The 24,244-nt window shown below is 40.7% G+C and overlaps 2 protein-coding genes across 5 annotated transcripts; both read left to right on the plus strand.

Annotated features, from left to right (window-relative positions):
* Positions 1-673: 673 nt before the first annotated feature.
* LOC104352565 (ovalbumin-related protein X) lies at positions 674-7,311 on the plus strand. 3 transcript variants are annotated; one of them, XM_086468891.1, is made up of 7 exons: positions 674-948; positions 1,616-1,681; positions 2,917-3,045; positions 3,830-3,947; positions 4,711-4,853; positions 5,158-5,313; positions 6,910-7,311. In XM_086468891.1, exons 1-7 carry the CDS (start codon positions 781-783, stop codon positions 7,309-7,311), a joined length of 1,182 nt encoding a protein of 393 aa, XP_086325017.1. In that variant the 5' UTR covers positions 674-780. The 3 variants fall into 3 exon arrangements, with proteins under 3 accessions (XP_086325017.1, XP_086325018.1, XP_009957241.1); XM_086468892.1 differs by having other exon boundaries at positions 781-948; positions 1,616-1,666; positions 3,830-3,952; positions 4,716-4,853; XM_009958939.2 differs by having other exon boundaries at positions 781-948; positions 1,616-1,666.
* Positions 7,312-17,073: 9,762 nt separating this feature from the next.
* Positions 17,074-21,627, plus strand: LOC104352566 (ovalbumin-related protein Y). Of its 2 annotated transcripts, none has more exons than XM_086468920.1 (7): positions 17,074-17,271; positions 17,921-17,947; positions 18,570-18,740; positions 19,479-19,596; positions 19,833-19,975; positions 20,319-20,474; positions 21,226-21,627. In XM_086468920.1, the coding sequence occupies exons 1-7, from the start codon at positions 17,104-17,106 to the stop codon at positions 21,625-21,627; spliced, it is 1,185 nt and encodes a 394-aa protein (XP_086325046.1). In that variant the 5' UTR covers positions 17,074-17,103. The 2 variants fall into 2 exon arrangements, with proteins under 2 accessions (XP_086325046.1, XP_009957242.2); XM_009958940.2 differs by having other exon boundaries at positions 17,104-17,271; positions 17,921-17,971; positions 18,612-18,740.
* The last annotated feature ends 2,617 nt before the right edge of the window (positions 21,628-24,244 follow it).

Raw genomic sequence — 24,244 nt, forward strand, 5'->3', positions numbered from 1 at the left:
GATTCAATGAATATCCTTGACATGTCACATTCATTTGCATGTACAGGACTTGCACCTGACTGAATGAATGCAGCTCTATGCTGTTTCAGGCCGAACTGACCAAGCCAGGATTTATGATATATATGCTTGTGCTTTTTCTCAAGAAAAAAACAACAGCAGAGATTAAATCTCTGAAATGGGACTACAGGAAAGAATCCCCCTAAATCTATAGTTCAGCTCTGTAAACCCAGAGCAATTTACTCCTGTTATTCTTGTAAAGTACAGGAAAGCAACCTCCAAATTTGTGGCTGGTTGTACTAGGCAACAGGAAGAATTACACTAGGAGTATAGTGGTTTGACTACATTTGATTTAAAGATCCAGAGCATTGTCCAAAGCAGCCACTGAAATGAAATATGAAGTTTGCATTGCCATAAAAAAGCATTCAGAGTCCTCTGGATGCCCATAGAGAAACTCATCTATTCAGTGTTATATTTATCATATTGAAACATGGATGAAGCTAGCTATTTCCCAAAAGGCAAGTACAAGACACTATCTTGATGATGAGCCAGTATCTTGCTGAAAGAACACAAACATGCATTCAGAGATAAACAGGTCAGGAGTTACAATATTTCTAATGATCACAAAACCTGTAGCCTTCGTGTCATTCATTGGTTCAACATCACAAAACCAGCAATGTACTCACAGTTTCTGGACTATTGACAGTACATTTTAAAACAAGCGCTACATATCACCACTATACAATCATATTTCTGTTTGCTTCAGACAACACTGATTTCACAATGGGCTCCATCAGTGCAGCAAATGCAGAATTTTCTTTTGATGTATTCAAAGAGCTGAAAGTCCACCATGCCAACGATAACATCTTGTATTCGCCCCTGAACATCATTGCAGCCTTGGCCATGGTTTATCTAGGAACAAGAGGTAACACTGAGTATCAGATGGAGAAGGTAAGTTGCATAAGTGGATACAAACTCCTTTTGATCCCGTTCAACACAGCAACAGATTATCCATTTACATCTTTGGGACTTTCTCCAGCTGAGAGGAAAGCATCACACAGTCACATTTGGCACTAGATTCAAACCTGCTGAGAAAAAAAAAAAGGCATTTCAAACTGTGAGGTTTGGATCTGGAGCTGAGTTTTCACTTACCATTGCTTTTCTCCATGATCGGTAAGAAGGTCCTTTGGTTTCCATTAAGAGAGAGCAGTCTTGAAGAACGGTTAAGTCAGGTCTGGTCTCTTGCTTCGGCTTGTGTTATCTCACAGACCTGATTCCTTCCAGGTGGAAAGGACAACTTCTAATATACAAAGGATGAAAGACTCAGAAAACAAGAGTCACAGTTATAAATACAATACAGTAAGGCTGTAGCTGGTTTATAGACTGAATATCATTAACTGGAAAAGAAGGCATCTAAGTGGAGGACCGTAGTCATAAATTTTCAGTGTGGCACATGCAGTAAAAAAACCCCACTGATTTAAAGCTCACATGAAACTTCACAGTTTACATATGTGGTAATCAGACCTGGTTAGTGCAAATCTATAGTTTCAACAGAAACATCAGTGACTCTCAGTGGACTTCACGTACTCAATTCTTCTATTGCTACTTTCAATTGCAGGTTCTTCATTTTGACAAAATTGCTGGACTTGGAGGAACTATTCAGACCAAGGTACAGAAATCTAAGGTACATTTTTTTCCCCTTCACATTTGTCTCCTGAGAATAGACTGTTCTGACTGCGCTTCAAGTAGGTTCATCACCTTCCCAAACCTTTTTTAAAGCTCTTAATTTGAAATGTGTGAGTTAAAAAAGAACCACAGAAAAAGACAGGCGGCACATGTTGCACCAGAACAAGGGACATGACAGGGTAGGATGCTTTAGGCATCAGGCTACCTTCTTGCATAGGTGAGCAGATGCTGCTGAGGGACAGCCCGTGAAAGGGGCTCAGCACCTGGAGCCAGGTACAGTGGTCAGACTTGCATCTGAGATGTCGAAGCAGGCCATGAAGATGCTTTGGCAGAAAAGAGCCCAGAAGCCTCAAAGGCTGGAAAGTAACCACACTCTTCCAAAAGCTACAGGGACTTTTCCAACCTCCAATTCCCACTGCTACACCAAGAGCACCATGAGGTGTCCCAGTACCTCGATGCCACCTGTGTGCTTTCCTTTACGTTAATCAGCTGCCTTTGTGAAGAAAACCAAGCCATGCTCCCTGACCTGTCCCCATCCACTTCAGATCCACAAGCACAAGATGGGACTTGCAAAGAACAAGAAGACTTTTTTTTTAAATAAAGAAAAATAAAGGTAATATCAGCTAGAGCATTTAGTGGCTTGTTAAGCATTTAGAAAGGAGAGATTCAACACAATTCTCCATCTAATAAAATTAAGTCCCAGTCACTGTTTATCATTTTGTGTTTTTCTTACACGCTTTTGGACTGTGTCACCTGGAACACTATTCTTGGGGCAACAGAGAGTTGATCCATTTTTTCACTAGATTGTGAGACACTTTCTGACTCCTTTGCCATCTAGCACTCTTCTCCCATCTGCAGCTTCAGCAGAAAGCTGCCATGGAAATGCAAGCACAAGCTGGGAACTAGAAGTAGAACCTCTATATCTATGACAACTCACCAACTGCCACAATTGACACCTGAATTTTTCTTTTTGTCATATGACCCCTGAGCTATACGGTTTTCTGCTTGTTATCACCTAGAATGAGTGTTATCATATGCTATGAATTAATTGTACATCATTAGTTGTTTATATTGAACATTCCTCCCATGGAGATTTTAGACTGTAGTACATATTCATTTGCAAATGTCCAAACATTGTGAGTTTTCCCATGTTATTTGTACCTTATAAATAATTCTCTTCTTAGTAAAATAAGCTAACAGCTATACCTTTTTATCTTCTTATCAACGACTCAGTGTGGCAAGTCTGTGAATATCCACATACTGTTTAAAGAACTTCTCTCTGATATCACTGCACCAAAAGCCAATTATTCACTCCACATTGCCAACAGACTTTATGCTGAAAAGACCTGTCCAATCCTACCGGTGAGTTGTACACTTCTTGCTCAATCCTGTGTAAACCTGTAATCCAGGAGGACTGGCCAGAGTAGGTGATCTGTTAACCCAGTGGTCCCCACTGGTGTGGAATTCTATGGCTTTTCCCTTTGCCACAGCCCTGACAATGGCCTGAATGGAAAGCAATTCCAGGCAAAAAGTTGGCCCTGTTAAAAAATAAATGGAGCAATAAACAAAACTATTTGGTAATCTAATTCCCCCCTCCCATCTTGCTCTCCCAAAGTCTTTTAATTTTGATAGGTTGGTGGTTTTTTTCCGGAAATAATTTGGCTTCAGCACATTTCTTCACTTGAAAACCTTACCTCAAAAACAACTTTTGAAATTGTCAACATTTTTCATTTGACACTTTCAAAACAAAAGATACAAATATTCTAAATCAAAGAAACTTCTTATCTTTAAAAATAATGAAAAATGGGTTTTTGTAAAAAAAAAAGAAGAAGTGGACATGATGATAAGAAGACAATCTGAAATGAACCTGAAATAGTGTTTTGGGATCAGGCTTTCTTCAAGAAAATGTTGAAACATTTCTAATATATATTCTTAACTGGTCAATAATAATAATGTCAGATCTGAAAATGTCATGGATCAGAATAATTTTTTTGTCCCAGTTTTGGAAGGTTCTTCCAGGAAGTAAACAATGAGAACAACCTAACCATGGCATCACTATAAAAATCCTTTTAGCCATATTTTATTTCACCTTCATCCTGTTTTTAAAAAATGGCTAGTTTGGTGGCTACAATTGCTGTCTTTACAGATCTACTTAAAATGTGTGAAGAAACTGTACAGAGCAGGTCTGGAAATGGTCAACTTCAAAACAGCATCAGATCAAGCCAGACAGCTCATTAACACCTGGGTGGAAGATCAGACAAATGGTAAAGTCAGACAAGATTTTGGAATACACTTCGCTCTCACAACTGTATGTCAACAACTTCTGGAAAACCTAAACATTAGAGGAGAAATTTCCTCCGCCTGTCCCCATTGGTGGCTATTTCCTGTGGAAAGTGATGACTCTGTGGCACCTGTGTGGCAATGACAGCATGTTTTAAACATATCTGGCAAAGGCACAGGTGTCAGGATATGCACACCTTACATGCACACTTTTTGTGTCTGAAGGGCTTAAATCATGCAAGGTTAGTCCCAGCTTCACTAGAATACTGGCATAATTTTGCAAGGATGTGCTGGATGGGTAAGAAGTGGGCTTCCAGGGGAGAAAGTGATGTGTGTACTACGCTGATGGTGGGAAAAGAATGACTCAGGAGTTTATGCACATTTATTGTGCTGAGGTGGGAGGAAGAAAAAAAGTGAAGTGTGAGAAAGAAGCACAGTGAGAAACAGAAAATCTATATCCCTGCTTCCCTCTCCTGTTCCGTCTTTTCTATATAGATCTTTTTCCAACCAGTGGTTAGAAATATTCCTGGGGATGTATACCACTCTTCAACCCACCCGTCTTCTTGCAGAAATGTCTGGCCAGGTGTCAGTCAATCTGTATTAAATCATCCTCATGAACCTGAATTCTACATGCAGACCTTTGAAGAAGAGGGGAGTCAAGTCAAGCAGCAGCATGTCAGTTGACCTCTAAAATGCAAGATCAGTGCTCTGAAACTTACAACTCTCTGCCCTGCTTCTTCCTTAAAGGACAGATCCAAGATTTCCTTGAACCAGGCTCTGTTGATCTTGATACTGAGCTGGTCCTTGTGAATGCCGTTTACTTCAAAGGGATATGGAAGAAGGCATTTAAAGAAGATGACACTCGGGAATTTCCCTTCAGCGTGACAAAGGTAGGGGGCTTCTGGCCAGGAGGCCAGGCTGTTGACTTGCAGAGCCAGCGGTCTGATTGTCACACAGACAACTTGCTGTGGTCATTGGCTGGGTGATTAGCTGGGCCCCTTGCTGTCAGGTCTGCAAGAGCTGTGTCTGATCAGAGCTCACCTGCAGGCAAGAGAGGAAAATGGAGACACAGCTCTTCTTAAAAGGCAACATGCCTGAAGATTGATCCCTGTCCCTTTCAAAGGGCTTGTACATTCGCCTGCCTAAAGAGAAAATTGCTCCCTGGTCACATCGTCTCATGTTTCTGTTCTGCAGCAAGAAAGCAGACCTGTGCAAATGATGTGTCAGAACAATACCTTCAAGCTGGCAGCGGTGGCTGCAGACAAAGTGAAGATCCTGGAGCTTCCGTACACCAGTGGAGAGCTGAGCATGTTGGTGCTGTTGCCTGATGATGTCTCTGGTCTGGAGCAGGTATGGCCCTGGCAGGGGAAGCAGAAGAGTTATCACTTCAGTGGGACTTGGCTGTGGTCAGACCTCTTGCAGTCCATTTACATCGCAGCTGCCCGCACCACGGCTGTGCTGGGCAGGCAGGGGAGCACAAAAGCCTGCAGGTGCTACCAGGTGCTCAGGCAGAGGCTGGCCTCTTACGAGACCCCTGGACTCCATCTGATAAAAGTAAAGGAGCTTGGTGCTGCTGTAGCCCTGCAGAAGAGGATGTATGTATGGGCATATTTTTTTTTCTTCATTGAGAGGTTATTTCACCCATCCCCCCATATAAACTGTTAAGGAAATGTTGCTAAAACTGACAAGAATAAGGCATTCTTTGTAGGAATCACTAATGATTTTTTTTTTAACAAAGTCCTCATTATACATCATAAATGGCCTGCTTTCAAAAATTGCTCTGGTTATGTCATCATGGAATGAAAACCAAAAGTTAGATAAAGCATGCTCTTAATAAAGTAGTCTTGATTTTGAAATGGTGAAACCAATCAAGCTCAACTAACTGCTCAATAGCATTTCATCAGTTAAGACTTCAGAGAGTCTTAAATATAGAAATGGAAAGGAAATGGATGGAAGATATTTGGAAATTACACATCAAACAAAGCAAACAGAAGAGTCTTGGGTCTAATGGGATGAACATCAACAGCAGAAAGAATCCATGAACACATAAGGACAGAAAGTGAGCATAGAAAGTAAAAGAATACATCAAAACTGCTTTAAGTCAGGTTGAGTCAGTTTTTGCCATATGCATGAAAACTAGTAAAAAAATGGGTTTGTCCTTTATAGAAAAAAAAAAAGTGGGACTAGTACGTGGTAAGGCAGGAATACAAATATAATCTACTGACTGTGCAAAATTAAATGAAACTTTTGACTTGATCTTGGAAGAAAATAAAGCTAAACAAATGAGTGAATACAGGATGCTAACAGCAAAGAGGAAATAAAAATGGAGAGATGCAAGGGAGAAACAAAACTTGAAACATTAAATTGCTTCAGTCAGGTGGACTGAATTATCTTCATGCAGGATTTCTGAAAGAAGTAGCAAAAAAATCAGAATTCTGGTGTCAATCATTTTTAAAAGGTTATCAAGGTGTTATCAAATTACCTATCTGTACTAAAGAAAGGGAAGAAGTGATGCAGCCTGCATTATATAACCCATTATTCTTGTCGCAGCATTTTTTTGGAAATATGTTATAGAATTATTAAAGAAGTAGAAGACTTTGCATTTGTTAAGTACTATCAACTGTAAGTAAATTTTCATGGCTTTTTTTTGCAATCTCTTTCACAAGCTGAGTAATTTGCTAGGCTGTGAAATTGTTGCGTTGTGCCTCACGAGGCACAAAGGTTAGTTGGACAGAAGGGGATGTGTCAGGGGGGTAAGGAACTGAATAAAAGGACAGTGACACAGGCTGTACTGGAGGGGCAAATGATAAACTACAAGAAGGATGTTGACAGGATGCACTTCAAGAATCATTCTGGTTTAATTTTTTGATAGCCTTGATTAAAATGAATGGTAGGAAGAAGTTGTGTTCACATCCCAAGCATTTCATTCCCTGTCTCTCTTTGCAGCTTGAGAACAAAATCAGCTTTGAAAAACTTACGGAGTGGACCAGTCCTAGTGTGATGAAAAAAAAGAGAGTGAATTTGTACCTCCCACACATGAAGGTTGAGGAAAAATACAACCTCACATCTGTCTTAATGGCCTTGGGTATGACAGATCTCTTCAGCCCTTTGGCCAATCTGTCTGGCATCTCTTCAGCAGAGAGTCTGAAGTTATCTGAGGCCATCCATGAGGTGTCCATGGAAGTCAATGAAGAGGGCACCGAGATTTCAGGCTCAGCAGATCTGATAGAAGACATTGATAATTCCTCTGAGTTTGAAGAGTTTAGGGTTGACCACCCATTTCTTTACTTGATCAAACACAATCCAACCAACAGCATCCTCTTCTTTGGCAGATATCGTTCCCCCTAAAGAAAGAGCTGGAAATAATACTTGCCTTCCCCTCAGAAACAGACCCCTTTTGCTTAGTATTGTAGTGTAATCTCATCTCTTCAATATTTACTCCAAGTGGAAAGCCCAATCTAAGAAATGCCCATTTGGGAAGCTTCCGTAGTAAAGACATACCTGCAGGTGAGGAAACAGCAGCAAGCATGTTTAGTCCTTTCCCTTCTCATGCTGGTGGCAGGATTGCTTGTGCTGAGCAAAGACTGAGCCAACAGAGAATAGAGGCACCCACCAGCCAGAAAGGAGCCAAGTGATTTTCACTTCAGGAACAAGTTGCAGGCATGACTCCGAGGTTTTGGGAGCCCATTACGTAGAAAGCCATGGGCTGTGCTCACCCCATTTTCCGGTAGCATCCTGCTGACAAACCCATTTTGTTGCTCCTGAAACACAGGCTTTGAGATCTCCAGTCTGGAGGAGATGCTTGTGGGTAAGATTCTGCTATGTAGGTTATTGACTGGTGCCTATGTAAATTTTAAATTCTTTTTTTACTTAGCTCTTGGGAAATGGTGTACATGTCCACTGTCACCAGAGTTGTCCTCTCACCATGAGTTCTTTACCTAATTCTGAATTTCTTGAGAGGTTCTCCAAAGTAATGGAGAGTCTTCCTTCCACTTCAGAGAGGGCAAAGAGATCTGACTTTGTGTAGGTGCAGTTATGCCTTCTCACAGAGTGCAGATTCAAAGCCTGAAACATGGATATCTGGATGACCTAGACGACTGAGAACTCAATGAGAATCACCAGGCAAAAAAGTCTTCTCAATTTCTGTTTAAAACATTGGAAAGCACTTCAAATTTGAGAACATTTTGATTTTTGTGAAAAGTTGTGCAAATGGTATTAAAGAATCTTATTTCTCCATGGGAGTTTTGTGAAAAAACACAGCTTTCAAAATAATCCCTGTCTCTGTTGAGCTTGCTTAACAAGTAAACTTCAGTTACTCCCTGGAAAGCCCTCAGGTGAAGTTCAAAACTCAAGTACAGCATTCTTCCATGAATGCAGCTGGGCTTCTTTGATCCTGTGATAGTTCAAGGCTACATCTCTTGTTTTTAAGAAATACATGAGAATCCTAATATTCTCTGTCTTTCTTTTCCTATGTCTCCATTGCCATCTGCAAATATGGATACATTGACTCAGTACAACGTCCTGTTTTAATTCTAATCATACCTTATTGATTTTGATGCATACAATTGATTGGTTTTGTTAATATAATAAAAGAAAATCACAAATGTTTGTAATGAGAATTATATTAATTTTCTGGACCACAAACCCTTAAAAATGTCGTTACATTTGTAACTGTCGTGAGTAAAATTGGATTTAGTACAAAATCAGATCTTTAGAATGAATAAAGCATGTATCTATGAAATTTCCTAGGCATTTATGAAATGCCTGAATGCACACATCTAGAGTTTGACTCCTCTCTGTATTACAGATTACCAAGAAACAGCCCAATGGAATACTAATTTATCCTTATGTATTTTTCAGTATCATTCCAATCGGTATTAAAGATGCACTGACAATTACTCTGGTAAACTATTCCAGCAGCTCTGCCATTTTAGATGATGAAATCATCTGAAAAATCATATAACTCAAAAGCTATAAGAAATAATAAGTAGATTGACAACTATTCGGCAAAGCATTTCCCCCTTGAGAGTCTTGAGAGGAGGGACTCTCTCATTAATATCAGCTATTTCCACATTAGCACATAGTGAGGTACGATAAAAGCAGATCCGTAGAGGAAAGCAGCTGGTGCTACAGTTCTGACGTTCACATTAGACTGAGCTGTTTTTCAGTGGTAAAACCAGCTATTTTACCAGGTATACTTTAATTTTTGTTCTTTAAAAATTAAAGTAGCGATATGAACAGTTCCAAGAGATGCAAAATTTCCACATCTGAACATTTATCATAAGCAGTTTATTCACCTTTTACATCTCTTGTAGCCAGAAGCAGTTAATCCAGTCTGTTAAATTTAAAAGCCCATATGCTTAAACAATAAGAAGACTTGAAAAGTGTTACATTTGCAAACTAGCTTTCCTATGATTATTAAACTGGAAAGTGCTTAAAGTACAAAGATATGCCTCAGTGACCAACGTTATTTCCTGAACGACAGCAAAGGTCAAAATGAAGGAATTGGAAAAAAGCAAAGGAGCCACGAGGCTTACAAGCAAGCACAAAGCTTCTCGTTTCTCAAAAGAGAAAAGAGAAGGCAGCAAAAAGTGCAAATTCAGCAATACTGGACCAAACCTGCAACAAAGTACCAACAGCTAGGACATGGCCCCGGCCACCACAGACCAGGTAGGAGGCACAATATTTAAAGGGCAATGGAAAAGCGTTCCCCATGAAGAGGGTGGCAGACCTGGCCAGGGGAGTGATGAATGCCTGCTGTGGTTTCTGAGCAACCCAAAACCCTGAGGAGATTTGGAAGAAGCAGCACTTCCTGTGCCCCAGAGAGACGGGGTCTGTGGTTCAGCCTCTCTGTGCTCTCGCCCACTAAGCAAGCATGCAGTGGAAAGGTGCAGGTGCTCCCGGAACATGGCTGGATCCCTTGTGCTCTGCCTGAGCACCTCTGTGCTTTCACATGGCAGGTATAATTTCCCAGGCACAGTTCTGGTTCTCATGCCAATAGGCAGTTGAGAGTTTTTGCCTTAAAAACCAAAAATGGCCAAAATTTTAACAATATTAAAATGCCTCAGAAGTCTTTATTTGAAACAAAGACAAAAATAAATACCTTGAAAACCTCTTTGTTGCTACTGGCATTTTTGTTTTCTGAAGAATTGAGACTCTGCTTCTCTCACAGGCTGCTGTGCAGCACCAGACGGAAGGCTTGACAGGTAACATATGGGTAGCAAGACAAAGTCTGAAATCTTCTGCAACTCTTGGTGCGAATAATACAGCTCCAGAAAGCACAAAGAGAGGTCCGTCCAAGGGCCTCCCAGTATGAGGCGATATTGCTCCCTGTGCAACATGGAAACAGTACTCCTCTGTGGCACTTGCCATACACTCCCATTCCAAGTGCCTCACCTACGACACAGTGCTTTCTTTGCACATTAATGTGTAATAACCCTGCTGTCTCCATCTCCCTTGGGATCTTCCTCTACATATTACACAAAATCACGTAACAGCTGAGATTGGAAGTGACTTTTTCTGATTGTCTATTCCAAGCTCCCTGCTTCAAGCAGGGTCAGCTACAGCAGGTTGCTTGGGACTTTGTCCTGCTGGGTTTTGAGTATTTCTAAGGATCAAGACTCCACAGCCTCTTTGGGCAACCTGGCTTTATCTTCCTCCCCATAAACAAATGCATTTTCTTATGTTTAAATGTAATTTATGCTATTTCAATTTATGTCCACTCCCTCTTGCCTGTTCACTGGAGAAAATCTGGCTCCATCTTCTTTTCACCCTCCCATCAAGTAAGTTATGCACATGGATAGGATTCCCCCCTGCACTTTCTCTTCCCCAGGATAACAAGTCCTATCTCTCTGAGCCCCTCCTCTCATGACAGCTACTTTAATCATTTCATCATCTTTGTGGCTCTTTTCTGGTCCTGCTCCAGTACATCCACATCTCTTTTGTACCAGAAAGCACGGAGCTGAACACAGCACTCCAGCTGTGGTCCTACCAGTGCTAAGGAGAGTGGAAGGATAACCTCGCTTTACCTACTGGCAATGCTTTTTCTAATGCAGCCCATCATGCTGTTGACTTTCTTTGCCACAAGTCATTGCTGACTGATGGTCAACTTGGTGTCCTCCAGGCCCCCCAGTTCTTCTCTGCAAAGCTGACATGATGGCATGGAGATTTGAGCAGTGACATCTCTCCTTCTCTCCTTTTCTGCAGCAGTCTTTTCCTGCAGGGGAGGCAGGAAACATGCCAAGAACATTAAGAATCTCAGTAGGCTACTACTCAGAAGAGAGGAAGGCTTCATGGAAGGATGCCTGCGTTGAAAGAAACCAAGAGATTAGTTTAACCTAATGCAAAAGAGAGTATGTGCCAAGATAACTGTCATGCTGGGCAGCCTTCCAGTGAGCGGTGGGAGGTAAAGTGACAGGCATGGTGACAAGAGCAGTGCTAGCACAGGCTGCCACAATCTTCTCTGTGGAGAGGGACCCTGCTAACTCAGCTCCTGTGTGGCACAGCCAGTAAACTAGTTGTGCCAATACCAGTGGCCACACATCCTGCACCATGTGTGTGCCAGGTGTAAGGGCCTGGTTACCATGCTGCCTCCTTAGGACCCAGTGAGGTAAGACCGTCCACAGCCTCACCCTGGCTGTTGACTGATCCCAGGGACTTGAAGGATGAATAAGGGACTTCACATTCACTGTGGCGACTGTGGTAAAGGGACTGCTCTGTGTGCTGGTTGAGAACTTGTATAGCAGCAGACCCTGGACGGTCTGTGTATTTTGCTAAGCAAAAGCAGTGAGTGTGAGAGACTTGCGACCAAGGTCATCATAGGATCCTTCTGAAGGTACCTTCACTGGAGAAATTCACTCTGCCAACACTGAGATATGCACACCCCTGTCACAGTCTGTGAGAGATCAAGGCAGCACTGCAGGCAACAATGTCCATCTCTTCAGAATGGCACAGTGCTGCTGCAGAAAGTTGCCAGGTGGGCTATGAGCTCCTGTCTGAGAGTGCTTGACCAGATACCTAATTTTCCTCAGAAAAAGAAAACACAGCCCTACAGGACAACTGAGAGAGAAACCATCACTGACAGCTACAGCACCAAGGTCTGCAGTGACAACTAACTAAACAATCACTGGCAAACACTCTGAGCAAGACAAACAAAAAACAATCAATATGCTCCTTCCTACTGGCAAAAGAGCAGCAACGTGGATGAGAATAAAATCTTGAGTTCTGCATGGGTTGTTGTGACTGGATGAGAGGTTTTGGTCTGTAAGCTGACCTGAACTTCATATCCTTTTGGAAAGTCCAAGAGTCTGTTAGTTTAGGGACAGCTCTACAATGAAATGCTTGGCACAGCAAAAGACAGCAGAGCCTTAGCTGAACTCTTTCTTGGGACAAGCATTGTCGAAACAAGGACATGTGGCCAAACTCATCCTTTTGTGTTTGTGCTACATTTATTGTCCAGTTGCGCTGGACTGGGCAATCCATTATCTCTTACCCAGGAAAAATTTAAAGTACAGGAATGTTTGCTTAATCTCACTAGACTCCATGACAGATCTAAAGTCATCTAGTGGACTATGCATTACCTCTTATATTCTTACGATTCTGCACTAATGGCTGATCATGATGAAGATTTTTGCTTACTTGTGGAACAATTTTGTGGCTTCTGCAACATGCTTTAATCATGCATTTGACCAATAAAAATAGAAATGCTAACAAACCCAGTAACTGGGTAGTGTATTAACACGCTTCTGGAGGAGTGTACTGCCCCTTCTCTACTGCAAAATGAAAAATTCCTTTAATTAATGAATACATTCAATTCAGAATATTTGGAAAATCATGCCATTGCTAACCACATTAACGCTGCGAGTTGTCTGTTATGGAACAACTGTACCGACTCACTGGACACCTTTGTAGCTACTAAGGTACAGGCTGTCTATGATGATCCAAATATGATTCAGGTAGATGGTTCACAAATGCCAAGGTGGCTTCCATATGGTGAGCTGGAGCACACAGCTACACAATTTGATTGTCAAGAAAAAAAGATTCAAGGCATGCTCAAAGGTTAGAAGTGGCAGGGTAAAACACGTTGAGTAATCCTTTGACTTCTGAGCTGTAAAGTGTATAACAATGGACCACGGCTATGAGCATTAAAGCTTGTTTGAACAGAAACAAAGCAATCTTAATCAGGAAAGGCAGAAGGAGTAGCAGCTGCGGGAACAGCTTACAGTTCAGGGCACACTCCCAATTGTGTGATTAAAGGTATTCACCAGGTAGAGACACATTCACCCACTGAACCTGTCTTTCCACCAGCATGGTGATACCATTTTCAGCTACACGGGACTCACAACAGTGGTGATCAATTTACGTACTGCTCCTGTGAGAGAATAGCTCATTCTCTTTACAATAGATTTGTGGTGATGGGCCACCAACATGAGGCAAGGCCTAAAGATCCGTCTTGAAAAGCACTGCTGCTGCATAGCAATGGCTGTAGCAGACCAGTCTGGGCTACACACTGTGCCATGTAATGTACTAGTGATATGTAAGTGCAGCAGCCCAGACTGAGTTCTTCACAGTTATTATTGTATTAGCATCTTCAGCTGAATGGGACTAATAACGACTCTATTAGGGAGAAAGGTATGGATGATTCAGAGTCTTTCCATTTGCATGGACAACTAAAAGGGTTACAGAGTCCACATCTTCTCTCCAGAAGCTTAATTTGTTCTAGACAATTTCAGCAGCATTTTGTGTATTGACTTTGGATTTCTGTTTTAAAATCACATGGCATTTAGAGAGGTCAAAGCAGTTTCTTTTATTGTCTGTTCATTCTTTTATTTCAAAGGAATTATGTGACTGCTTTCTGCTTGCTATTGTATATTATGACTGTCCTGCAGACCATGAATGTTTCTTCAACTGGTTTGTTCACCTGATGTGGCATGAAGTTCCTTGTGGAAGATCTGTAAGAATGGTCTCTGTATGTACAAAAAGCACATTTTGAACCTTGCATCTGGTACTGTCACCTGTGGAAAAGAGCAACTTACCTTACACTACCCTTCAAAATCATAGCAGTGAGTTCAAATCCTTTTCTGGTAGCATCTGACTGGGATCTAAGTATCCCAATGCCTGAATTTAAAAAGCAACAGAAGTCTTGTCTTTCTTCTCTTCTCAACCCCTCTTTCCCTAACACACCTAGCCTCAGCTCTAATTCTTCTCTATACAGATGCTCTGAATATTGCTTTTTAAATTAATTTGTATTCCCACAATATGCTCACTGAAGGTTTTGGTCCACTGATGTGCTGTGCAGGCTGTGACTGTGTCTGAGTTCTCTTAGATAGATTGCTTTAGGATGAAAAACTGTTCTCTGTGAAATGCCGTGTCTGCAGCCTTTTACAATGCAGGCTGTAAGTGGCAGCAGGCAATTACATACAAGTTTTTGCAGAATAATGTATTTCAATATTATTAAATTTGGCAGCTAACATTTGAAGGATGTGCTCTTTCTCAAGTTTCTTGGTAGCAGAAGTTTCTCTATCCCTCAGCAAGAGCGATGGATTCTGGTGGGAAGAAAGCTTAGTAATATTGGTAGTCCAACAACAGGAGAGAGAAAAGGTGCAACAAGTATAATGTAGGCATACCACAGCAAGCAGTCCTGAGTACGCTGATCTTACCAATTTTTTTGAATTCACAGAATGGTGACTCTGAGAGGGATTTGGTCTATCAGTAGTCATTACAGAGGAATAATAAGGAAATTAACTCAAAATTCCTTAGAGACATTCTGCAAGACTGAATTTCTCACCCTTTTGTTTTATTTTCATGAGCTATGCCACACTATCTGCTGCCTAACCAAATCATACTTACTGTCCAAGTTTCAATGAACAGCTTTTATCACTATTTTTGCTTCAGCCATTTCAATATGCTCCTTCCTTTTCTGCAAGATTTCACATGCTATAATGAATGAATCTTCCATCCTGGAGATTTTAGGGTAAAATCCTTTTATTCAGGGTTTTTTTTTTTTTTTTTTGAAAGAATGGACTTATTCCAAGTAGAAGTGCATGCCTGACATTGAACTCCATCCATCACTTAATTTGGTAAACACAGGACAGGCAGCATGGGGCGTGTCACAAAATTACACATGATATATTTCAAGGAGTTCAGCAAGTCTGCCCCAAGGACAGCTCTGAAGCTGTACTATTACCTTCGCAGGTGAAGCTGATAAGGTAAGAATTTCTTTTGATTATGATTAAAGTTTTAATCTGCAACTTGAAAAAAAAATCTGTCACAAAACTTACAAAAAGATTGATATAACCTCATCTTTATGACCTTCAATCTCAACTGAAGAAACAAATGATTAAAGGATGCCTTCTGCAGAAACCTCATCTCACCTTCACATGTGTGTTCTGCATTATTTTACTGTTTCACATTCTGCCATGCATAAAGTCAAAGCATTTGTTTGTATGAACTGATGCTTTGTTTACTAACTCTTCCACATTGAAAAGCTGATGATATGACAACCTTTCTTCCTTCTTCCTCTATCTCTTTAATTTTTGATTTAGAATTAAAAGACAAATTTGTTTATATTCCAGAGGATGCAACTAAACCTCAGTTGCAGGGTTTATGGAGGATATTCTCTGAACGAAATAAGGAATGCAGCATGTTCAGGTGACCCCAGCATACTGCAGCTCTGTGTCATCTTTAATAGTTATATTTTCTAAGATTAAAAAAAAAGGCATCTGCTTCATGAATATGTTTCTTCACCAAGACCATAAAAGGAGCTTAAAGCCTAAAACAGAACAGCTAGCAGAATTGGTAGACAATAAAAAAATCCACCTTATGTCACCTATGTAAGTGGTTCAATTTAGACAGAGACTGAGCACCCATTCTAGCAGGGGAAGAGCTAGATGCACGGTTGTTCAAATTACCCCATATTAAGAGATGACTGTCATATGAATGTGTTGATTCCATAGGCATTGTGATACATATGGCAGGGTACCCTGGATTGTGTTCACTATCGGCCATAGAGGAAAACAAATTAAAGTTTGCACTGCTTGAAGATCCCCAAGAGCTAGGGGAAATTCCACCCTAGCAAGGTTCTCTCTGCTTGTGTCAACATGTGGGAAGTCATAAGTGGTATAAACACTAAACTGCTGCATTAGACTTCGCAGTACTGTATTTTTTACTCTGTATCGTCTTACTTACCAAAAAATCCTTCCCTTCAGTGCTGGATGAAATGCTAGGTGCTGAAACTACAAGGAGAATTTTACAAGAAAGGCAGAAAAAATATTTAAATATTGAAGATGTGAAGATCTCTGCAAATTAAACACAAGGCTAAACAAGCACTGTCTTATTAAAAGGTGAATTTTACGGAAAAGGTGATAATAAAAATTAAAGAACACTTTTTAAAAACAGAGTGAGAGATAACTAAGTCAACAATGAATGTAACTAGTTATAGGTGTTTGTCATAAACTGGATGTATTTGGTAGATCATTTGCAGTCTGCATTGCTGTGCCCTCATTATCCTGCTTTAAAAAATAAGGTAATGTTGCTAACATTTGAGTCCTCTGATAAAGTAGGTGGTAGAAGAACCTAGCTTCTGTTTACACTAGGCTGAAATTAGAATAAATCTAGCAAAACTTATGCTGTTGCTTCAGACTTGCACATTGTATACTGGAATTAACTGTAGCTTATATCGTAGAGGGCTGATCTGTTAACTGGTCTTAAAAGTGATGTTAAAAACTATAGTGAAGAACCTGGTTGAGGGTCTCAAAAAATGAAGATTCTGAGAATAAATCTATGCATGATTTTTTCCTTAAGAGATGAGACAAGACTGTTAGTGAGCTTCTTTCAAGGTAATTAATATTCATTGCAACATTTTCAAAAATACGATGTGCTTATACAGAGAAGAATTCAAGTTTCAAATGAAAGCATCACCAGCCTATGCATAACTGGTAACTATGCAGCATTTCGATTGCTCATGTGTCCATAAGCATGTCTGCCTTTTAAATTCGCACCGCTAGATTCTGTTTGGGGAAAAAAGATTTGTGCACCAAGTTCAGGGGTTCAAGTGCACTGACTTTCTTGCATTACAATTAATATATTTCATCACAATAAATCAGACTCTTTCTGTTTGCTTTAGACAACACTGATTTCACAATGGACTCCACCACTGGAGCAAATGCAGAATTTTGTTTTGATGTATTCAAAGAGCTGAAAGCCCACCATGCCAACGACAACATCTTGTATTCCCCCCTGAGCATCATTTCAACGCTGGCCATGGTCTATATGGGAGCAAGAGGTAACACTGAGTATCAGATGGAGAAGGTAAGTTACTTACATGGATGTAAAGTGACCTCTACTTGTGCTTGTTGTTCCTTCTAAGTAACACCACTGAAATATATCATCCGCTGACAAAGTTCTCCCTGTTTTAAAGCACAAGAAGTAAGCCAAAGTCACAAAATGGAGACCTGGATCAGAAGTTATTTAGAGAAAATACAAAAAAAATTTATATTTTCACTATAAGGGGCAGCTAGTTTTGACTTAGCAAGAAAAATATCATAAGGACAATAACAAAATGGATTACCAGTCAGCAAATTTTATTATAAGACTTTCTTTCTAAATTCTGACATCTTCCAGTTGATGTGATCAGATTTTTTTTTAATATATGAAGAAGATAAATCCCAGGAAGAGAGGAAGACAGAATATTATTAGCAGTACATAATATGTAACTCAGTTACTTTCTAGACATTGACTAGAAAAAATATCATCTAAGCAAAGAGTGTATTTACAGTTTGCAAGAAGGCCACAGAGAATATAAACCAGTTGCAAGCTCCCTTGATCTGTGTTCTCAGTAAGCACTTTTTTTTTTTTTTCTGAGCCAACAGCTTTACCTCAAGCATTGTGTGTATATCTTAAATTCACATCGTTTTTGGTCATGCTTGTCATTTCTACCACCAGCATTTTCTCTCTGCAGGTTCTTCACTTTGATAACATTACAGGAGTTGAAGACACTAATGACTCCCAGGTAGAGAAATAACTTGATGTCCCTTTCTGTCTTATTTTCTCCCCAGAACAAAACTAGAACTGTTCTGCCTCTTCCTGGCAGTTTCAGACCCTGTCAAAAACTATGGTAATGCTCTCAAACCAAGGAGATCTGTGGAGGGAGGGAAGGAGGGTGCAACTCACCTATTTCTTAAAAACCAGGGGAAGAAGGCAGGTTGCATATCTTGCAACAAGTGGTGTGGGGCAGGATGCTTCGGCCACCAGGGTGCCTTTCTGGGCACATGTCACTAGGGGACAGCATGTGAAAGGGGCTCAGCACCTGAAGCCAGGGTACAGCAGTCAGACTTACAGCTGAGAGGCTCCAAAGCAGGGCAGGAAGATGCTGGCCAGAGAAGAGCCCAGAAGTCTCAGTGACAGGAACATAACTGTGCTTCTACAAAAAGCACGTTTTGGGGGACTTATCTTGAGAAGGATGAACTTGATGGTTCAATGCACCATCACCACAGCATTTGCTGTCCCAAAGGTGACCGCCCCATGTCTGTGGGGGAGGACTCCACTGCAGCGTGACTCTTAACTGATACGGACAATCCTTTAGGGTCTTGTTTCCCAGACAAGAAGAGGCTAATGCAATGTATCTTCTTATTTTCATGTCATCACCTCAGTGTGGCACTTCTGAATACATCCACAACTCATTCAAGGATATTCTGTGGGACATCACGACACCAAATGCGACACACTCACTCAAGATTGCTGACAGACTCTATATTGAAAAAACATACCCCATTCTTCCGGTGAGTTCTGCTGTGACATGACCTCAGCAAGATTGCCCATAAAGGCCCCTGTGACTCTACCCTAGAGAAGCACCATCACCAATAGCCCACTGTCTGTTGTCAAAGAGATGGTTGTGAGCCATGAGGAGAACTGGTTCAGAATGAGTTTGAACCTTCCTGTGGCTGTTAGGTGGAGGCCAGGCAAAAGTGTAATAGCACAAAATATGCCCATGTTGCAACAGTCACAGGGAGCAATCAAGATTGCTGTTCATTTGCTAGAAAATTGCTTTTAATGAAAAACATATTTTTAAGGGAAATGAAATACATTTTATGACTTGAAAGCATGTCAATTTTGGATTTATTCAAAGCCAAATATCAAATCTTCCCAGTGAAAGGAAGCTTTGTTTCTGAAATCTAAGAACACAGCATTCAAACTAGAAGTAGGCACAAACAGAAGGAAACAAATTTTCTCTGTCCTTAAAAATGTTTGTTAAACTGAAAGTGTTTTGGTAAAACAAAGAAAATATTTCAAAATTTTAACTTAGAATCCTACCTGAAAAAGAAAAAGCACCAGACCTAAGTATATGAAGTAGCCTTTCTTGTCCAGGTTTAAGATTCTGTTACAGGAAGACAGCTGTGACTGATGTGTTCAAACACAGGGGCGAAAGTTCACTGTTCTTTTAACCATCCTGCTTCATTTCACATTCATTCATTTTCAAGTTCTCATCAGTCTGACAAATGCAATCCTTCTGCTTACAGGAATACTTAAAGTGTGCAAAGAGATTCTACAAAGCAGGGCTGGAAGAAGTTAACTTCAAAACAGCTACAGAGGAAGCAAGACAGCTCATTAATTCCTGGGTAGAGAAAGAGACAGATGGTAAGGACTGAAAAATGGGTAGCAGATATTTTCCTTTACCTACCATAATCTATACTCTTGTCTTCCTCTCCTCATAATGTCCAGAAACAGTGGGTCAAGCAAAAGCAGGTTGCTTACTGCTGTGAAAGCAAAACTCCACAAAGCACCACCCCGACTTCCATGCTCTTCATTGCAGGCATTTGTGCACACCACAGAAGGTGTATCTTACCACTCTCTGCCCTGCTTCTTCCTTAAAGGACAGATCCAAGACTTCCTTGAACCAGGCTCTGTTGATCTCGATACTGAGCTGATCCTTGTGAATGCCGTTTACTTCAAAGGGATATGGAAGACGGCATTTAAAGAAGATGACACTCGGGAAGCGCCCTTCAATGTGACAAAGGTAGGAGGGCATGGACACAGATTCTGGTCAGGACAGCTGTTGGCTCACACAGCCAGCAGTCTGTGTGCTAAACATACAAGCTGCTGCTGTCACAAGTCAGGTGATTTAGCTGGGTCTCCCACTGTCAGTGACTGGGCTTAACGCCAAGGAGCATTTACAAGAGCTGTGTCTGATCAGGCTTCCAGGACACACCAGCAGGCAAGAGGAAAATGGAGACACAGCTCTTCTTAAAAGGCAACATGCTTGAAGATCGATCCCTGTCCCTTTCAAAGGGCTTGTACATTTGCCTGCCTAAAGAGAAAATTGCTCCCCGGTCACATCGTCTCATGTTTCTGTTCTGCAGCAAGAAAGCAGACCTGTGCAAATGATGTGTCAGAACAATACCTTCAAGCTGGCAGCGGTGGCTGCAGACAAAGTGAAGATCCTGGAGCTTCCGTACACCAGTGGAGAGCTGAGCATGTTGGTGCTGTTGCCTGATGATGTCTCTGGTCTGGAGCAGGTATGGCCCTGGCAGGGGAAGCAGAAGAGTTATCACTTCAGTGGGACTTGGCTGTGGTCAGACCTCTTGCAGTCCATTTACATCGCAGCTGCCCGCACCACGGCTGTGCTGGGCAGGCAGGGGAGCACAAAAGCCTGCAGGTGCTACCAGGTGCTCAGGCAGAGGCTGGCCTCTTACGAGACCCCTGGACTCCATCTGATAAAAGTAAAGGAGCTTGGTGCTGCTGTAGCCCTGCAGAAGAGGGTGTTGCTATATGCAGGATTTTTTTTCGTTTCGAGGGATTTCAATCTGAATAGGTTGCTAAAGAAGAAAAGTTTATCCAAGGGGAAATAAAAAACAGAGGTGATGAGGAAAACATTCCAAGAGTTGACTAAAAGGCAAATGAGAAAAGTGGCATTAGAAAGGAACTAAGATGAGAGAAGGGATCAATAAAATATGTTGCACGAGGAACAGTTTTGGGCCCCACTTGATTTGATGTTTTCAAGAACTGTATTTTCACCAAAAAAAGCGCCTTAATCTGATGAAGAAATTTTCAGATGACAAAGTTTTGGAGAACTGCATCAATACAGATGAGATATAGGCTGTAGTCAGGTGAGAGCACACAGGATAAACAAATACATTTAAGATTAAGTATCAGTTCTATTGTGTACACAAAGTAAATAGAAAAAAATAGTAACAAGTGGTATAAACACAGCTGTTAAGGTAATTGCACTCTTTTCTCAGGCATTTCATTCCCTGTCTCTCTTTGCAGCTTGAGAACAAAATCAGCTTTGAAAAATTTACGGAGTGGACCAGTCCTAGTGTGATGAAAAAAAAGAGAGTGAATTTGTACCTCCCACGCATGAAGGTTGAGGAAAAATACAACCTCACATCTGTCTTAATGGCCTTGGGTATGACAGATCTCTTCAGCCCTTTGGCCAATCTGTCTGGCATCTCTTCAGCAGAGAGTCTGAAGATATCTGAGGCCATCCATGAGGTGTCCATGGAAGTCAATGAAGAGGGCACCAAGATTTCAGGCTCAGCAGATCTGATAGAAGACATTGATAATTCCTCTGAGTTTGAAGAGTTTAGGGTTGACCACCCATTTCTTTACTTGATCAAACACAATCCAACCAACAACATCCTTGTCTTTGGAAGATATCGTTCCCCCTAAAGAAAGAGCTGGAAATAATACTTGCCTTCCCCTCAGAAACAGACCCCCTTTGCTGTAGTATTGTAGTGTAATCTCATCTCTTCAATATGTTCTCCAAGTGGAAAGCTTTCAACATCTAGGGTGACATTCTTGAAGAAGTGTGTGACTTTTTAGATCTTTAGGTGCAGGTATTTCTGCTTACACAACTTGTATTCAGGACTTATATGTAGGATTGAATGAGAATTTCAGGAGGTAGCTCAGGAATATTTCCCATTGTCACTGAATATCTTGAGAGACAGAGTCAATGTTTCAATTTTTGTGAGAAATCCTGCCACTGCTATTGAGAATCTGGTTCTGTTGAACTTGCTGGGCAACCATCCTTGAACTGATGCCTGGACATCTTGCAGATGAAATTCTAAACTTCAGCAAAGCATTCTTCTTCTGTGTGTCTTGTTCTGAGGCAGCATACAGAAAGTCTACCATTTCTTCATAAATCATCAACTCCAAATACAACATCTTCCTGACTGGTGTAATTTCCCATCTTCATTCCAGTGACATATCATTGATTTTGTGAACGTTAATTAGTGGTCCTTCTATTTATTCTAATAAAAGCATTGCAAACCAAACACGTCATTACCTATTCTGGGTTACTGCACCACACAACCTGATAGTGGGTAGTGATTACTGACAGAAGTGGTTTAGACTAGGATTTAGATCCTATTTTCAAAACCAGAATATACCCAAATATGAAATCACTGAACAGCTTAAGATTTTTTTTTAAATTTTGAGCTTAAGCAAGGTAAACTCTACAGCTCCTATCCTTACTTTGAGCGTATCTCCATATGGCATTCCACATAAATAAATTTTTTGAATTTGCTGTCATACTTCCGGATAGTTTTAAAAGATTTCCTCTAAGTGTCCTCACTAAATTTATCAAGGTGATACCTAAGAGATATAACTTCAAAAACATGAGAAAAGTGTTTGTCCTAAAAGGCAGACTGCTTCAGCTCTCTAATACCCACAAGAATACAAGGAAATCTTTCTTATTGCCTGTTGATGTAATAATCCTCTAGGGATGTCATTTCCTATTTCACTGTCTTTAGAGGGAAGGTTCTTTAAGTCACAGTTTATCCAATTAAAAAGATTATTAGTCTTAATTGCTAAGTTAAGCAATTTTCCTTCTGCTGGGATACACATGCAGAACCACAAATTATAGTATCAGTACTTAAAAAGTGCTTTTAAGAAAAGGCATGTGGTGGTATTTGGAGCTGCCTCAACTGTTTGCAAAGTCAGCATTAAATATAACTTGAAATTATGGTGCTGACAGCAGGGAAACACATTTTCATAGCTGCTATGACGTCTATGGAAGAACTGCAAATACTGGTCTTCCCAAGACAGTCATAAAGGATCAGTTATGGTTAACACAAATATTCAAGCAAAAAAGTATTCCAATAGATAGGACATTGCAAGGTTTACTGTGTACATTATGTTCTGCTTCCCTTATAGCCAAAAGCAGTCAACAGTGGTTTGCTGCAACTAAAAAAAAAACATCAAAAAAGCCCTCTGTATTTGTAAAATATTGACCTAAGGATTAGAGTGTGTAAGGTTATTAAACAATTATAAAACTGTTATTAAACTGAAATAAGCATGTCTGTCACTCTGCACCTTCTAGGTACAATGATAATAGAACTATCAACATTTATTATGGAAGTATTTATTACAAAACATGAAGAAAAAAATAGCTGTTATCTTGTTTAATCATTCTTTTGCATGATTACCATTTTAGAGAAAAGAAATGGAGAAAATCAAGGCTGAAAAAAACTACACATGAGAGAGGTGTTCAAGGCAGAGTCCACCTAACCTCCTCACTGTGAAACAGAACTATTTGACTCGTTTAAAATTGGGCCATTAGGTGTCACTAGGGATCAAAGTCATGTCTATCAGTCTTCTGCAAGACAAACATCTGTGGAAAACTATGTTTGGGAGCTCAGTGTAGGTTCCAATTTTGTTCTTATTTTAATTTTTGTGCAAGCAGATGATTCTGATCAATGTACTGAAAATGTTGAACAGTGGCACTGTGCTTAGAACCCAGTAATTTTTTAAGAAAAAGACAGAAATATTATTTGGTGAAAGTCCAGAGGCATTTTAACATGTCTGTGTCCTGAATGAAACTTTATGAGTGATAAAATGTCCTCTGTAGAGGCTAAAATGAGAGGTAAAAGTGCAGATTTAGCAAAGCTGAATAAAATCTATACCCCCATATCAATGGCTGGGTCCAGAACAGTGCCTGTGTATTGCTGATCTGGGCCAGCAGGACCTGTTGCAAGGCACTGCCATGGTTGAACATGGCTGCTGCAGCCTCCAAGGGAAGCAATTCTGGGAAAAGCACCATAGAGGGTGAGGGGGAAGAGAAGCCATGAGGAAAGCATGCCTGCTGCTTCTGAGCTCTGAAGTCCACCAAGAGTTTAAAAACATGAATCCCAGTTCTCATGAAGTCTAGGTATTGTCCAATAGCTCTTTCTGTTCCCTGGCAGCATGATTGAAGTTGCTATGTTAACAAATTGCCACCTGTCCATCTGCTACACTCCATTTTCACTATGCACTGGTGTTCTGGATACACAGTAGTGCTAGGGGTCTG

Source organism: Leptosomus discolor, chromosome 8 (genome assembly GCF_034619465.1).
Source record: "Leptosomus discolor isolate bLepDis1 chromosome 8, bLepDis1.hap2, whole genome shotgun sequence".
Classification (NCBI taxonomy): domain Eukaryota; kingdom Metazoa; phylum Chordata; class Aves; order Leptosomiformes; family Leptosomidae; genus Leptosomus; species Leptosomus discolor.

Coding starts and splice junctions, on each gene's coding strand:
- LOC104352565 (XM_086468891.1), top strand. CDS start 781: ATGGGCTCCATCAGTGCAGCAAATGCAGAATTTTCTTTTGATGTATTC. Junction 949..1,615: donor CTGAGTATCAGATGGAGAAG/GTAAGTTGCATA, acceptor TTTCAATTGCAG/GTTCTTCATTTTGACAAAAT. Junction 3,948..4,710: donor GGTGGAAGATCAGACAAATG/GTAAAGTCAGAC, acceptor TCTTCCTTAAAG/GACAGATCCAAGATTTCCTT.
- LOC104352566 (XM_086468920.1), top strand. CDS start 17,104: ATGGACTCCACCACTGGAGCAAATGCAGAATTTTGTTTTGATGTATTC. Junction 18,741..19,478: donor AAACATACCCCATTCTTCCG/GTGAGTTCTGCT, acceptor TTCTGCTTACAG/GAATACTTAAAGTGTGCAAA. Junction 20,475..21,225: donor ATGTCTCTGGTCTGGAGCAG/GTATGGCCCTGG, acceptor CTCTCTTTGCAG/CTTGAGAACAAAATCAGCTT.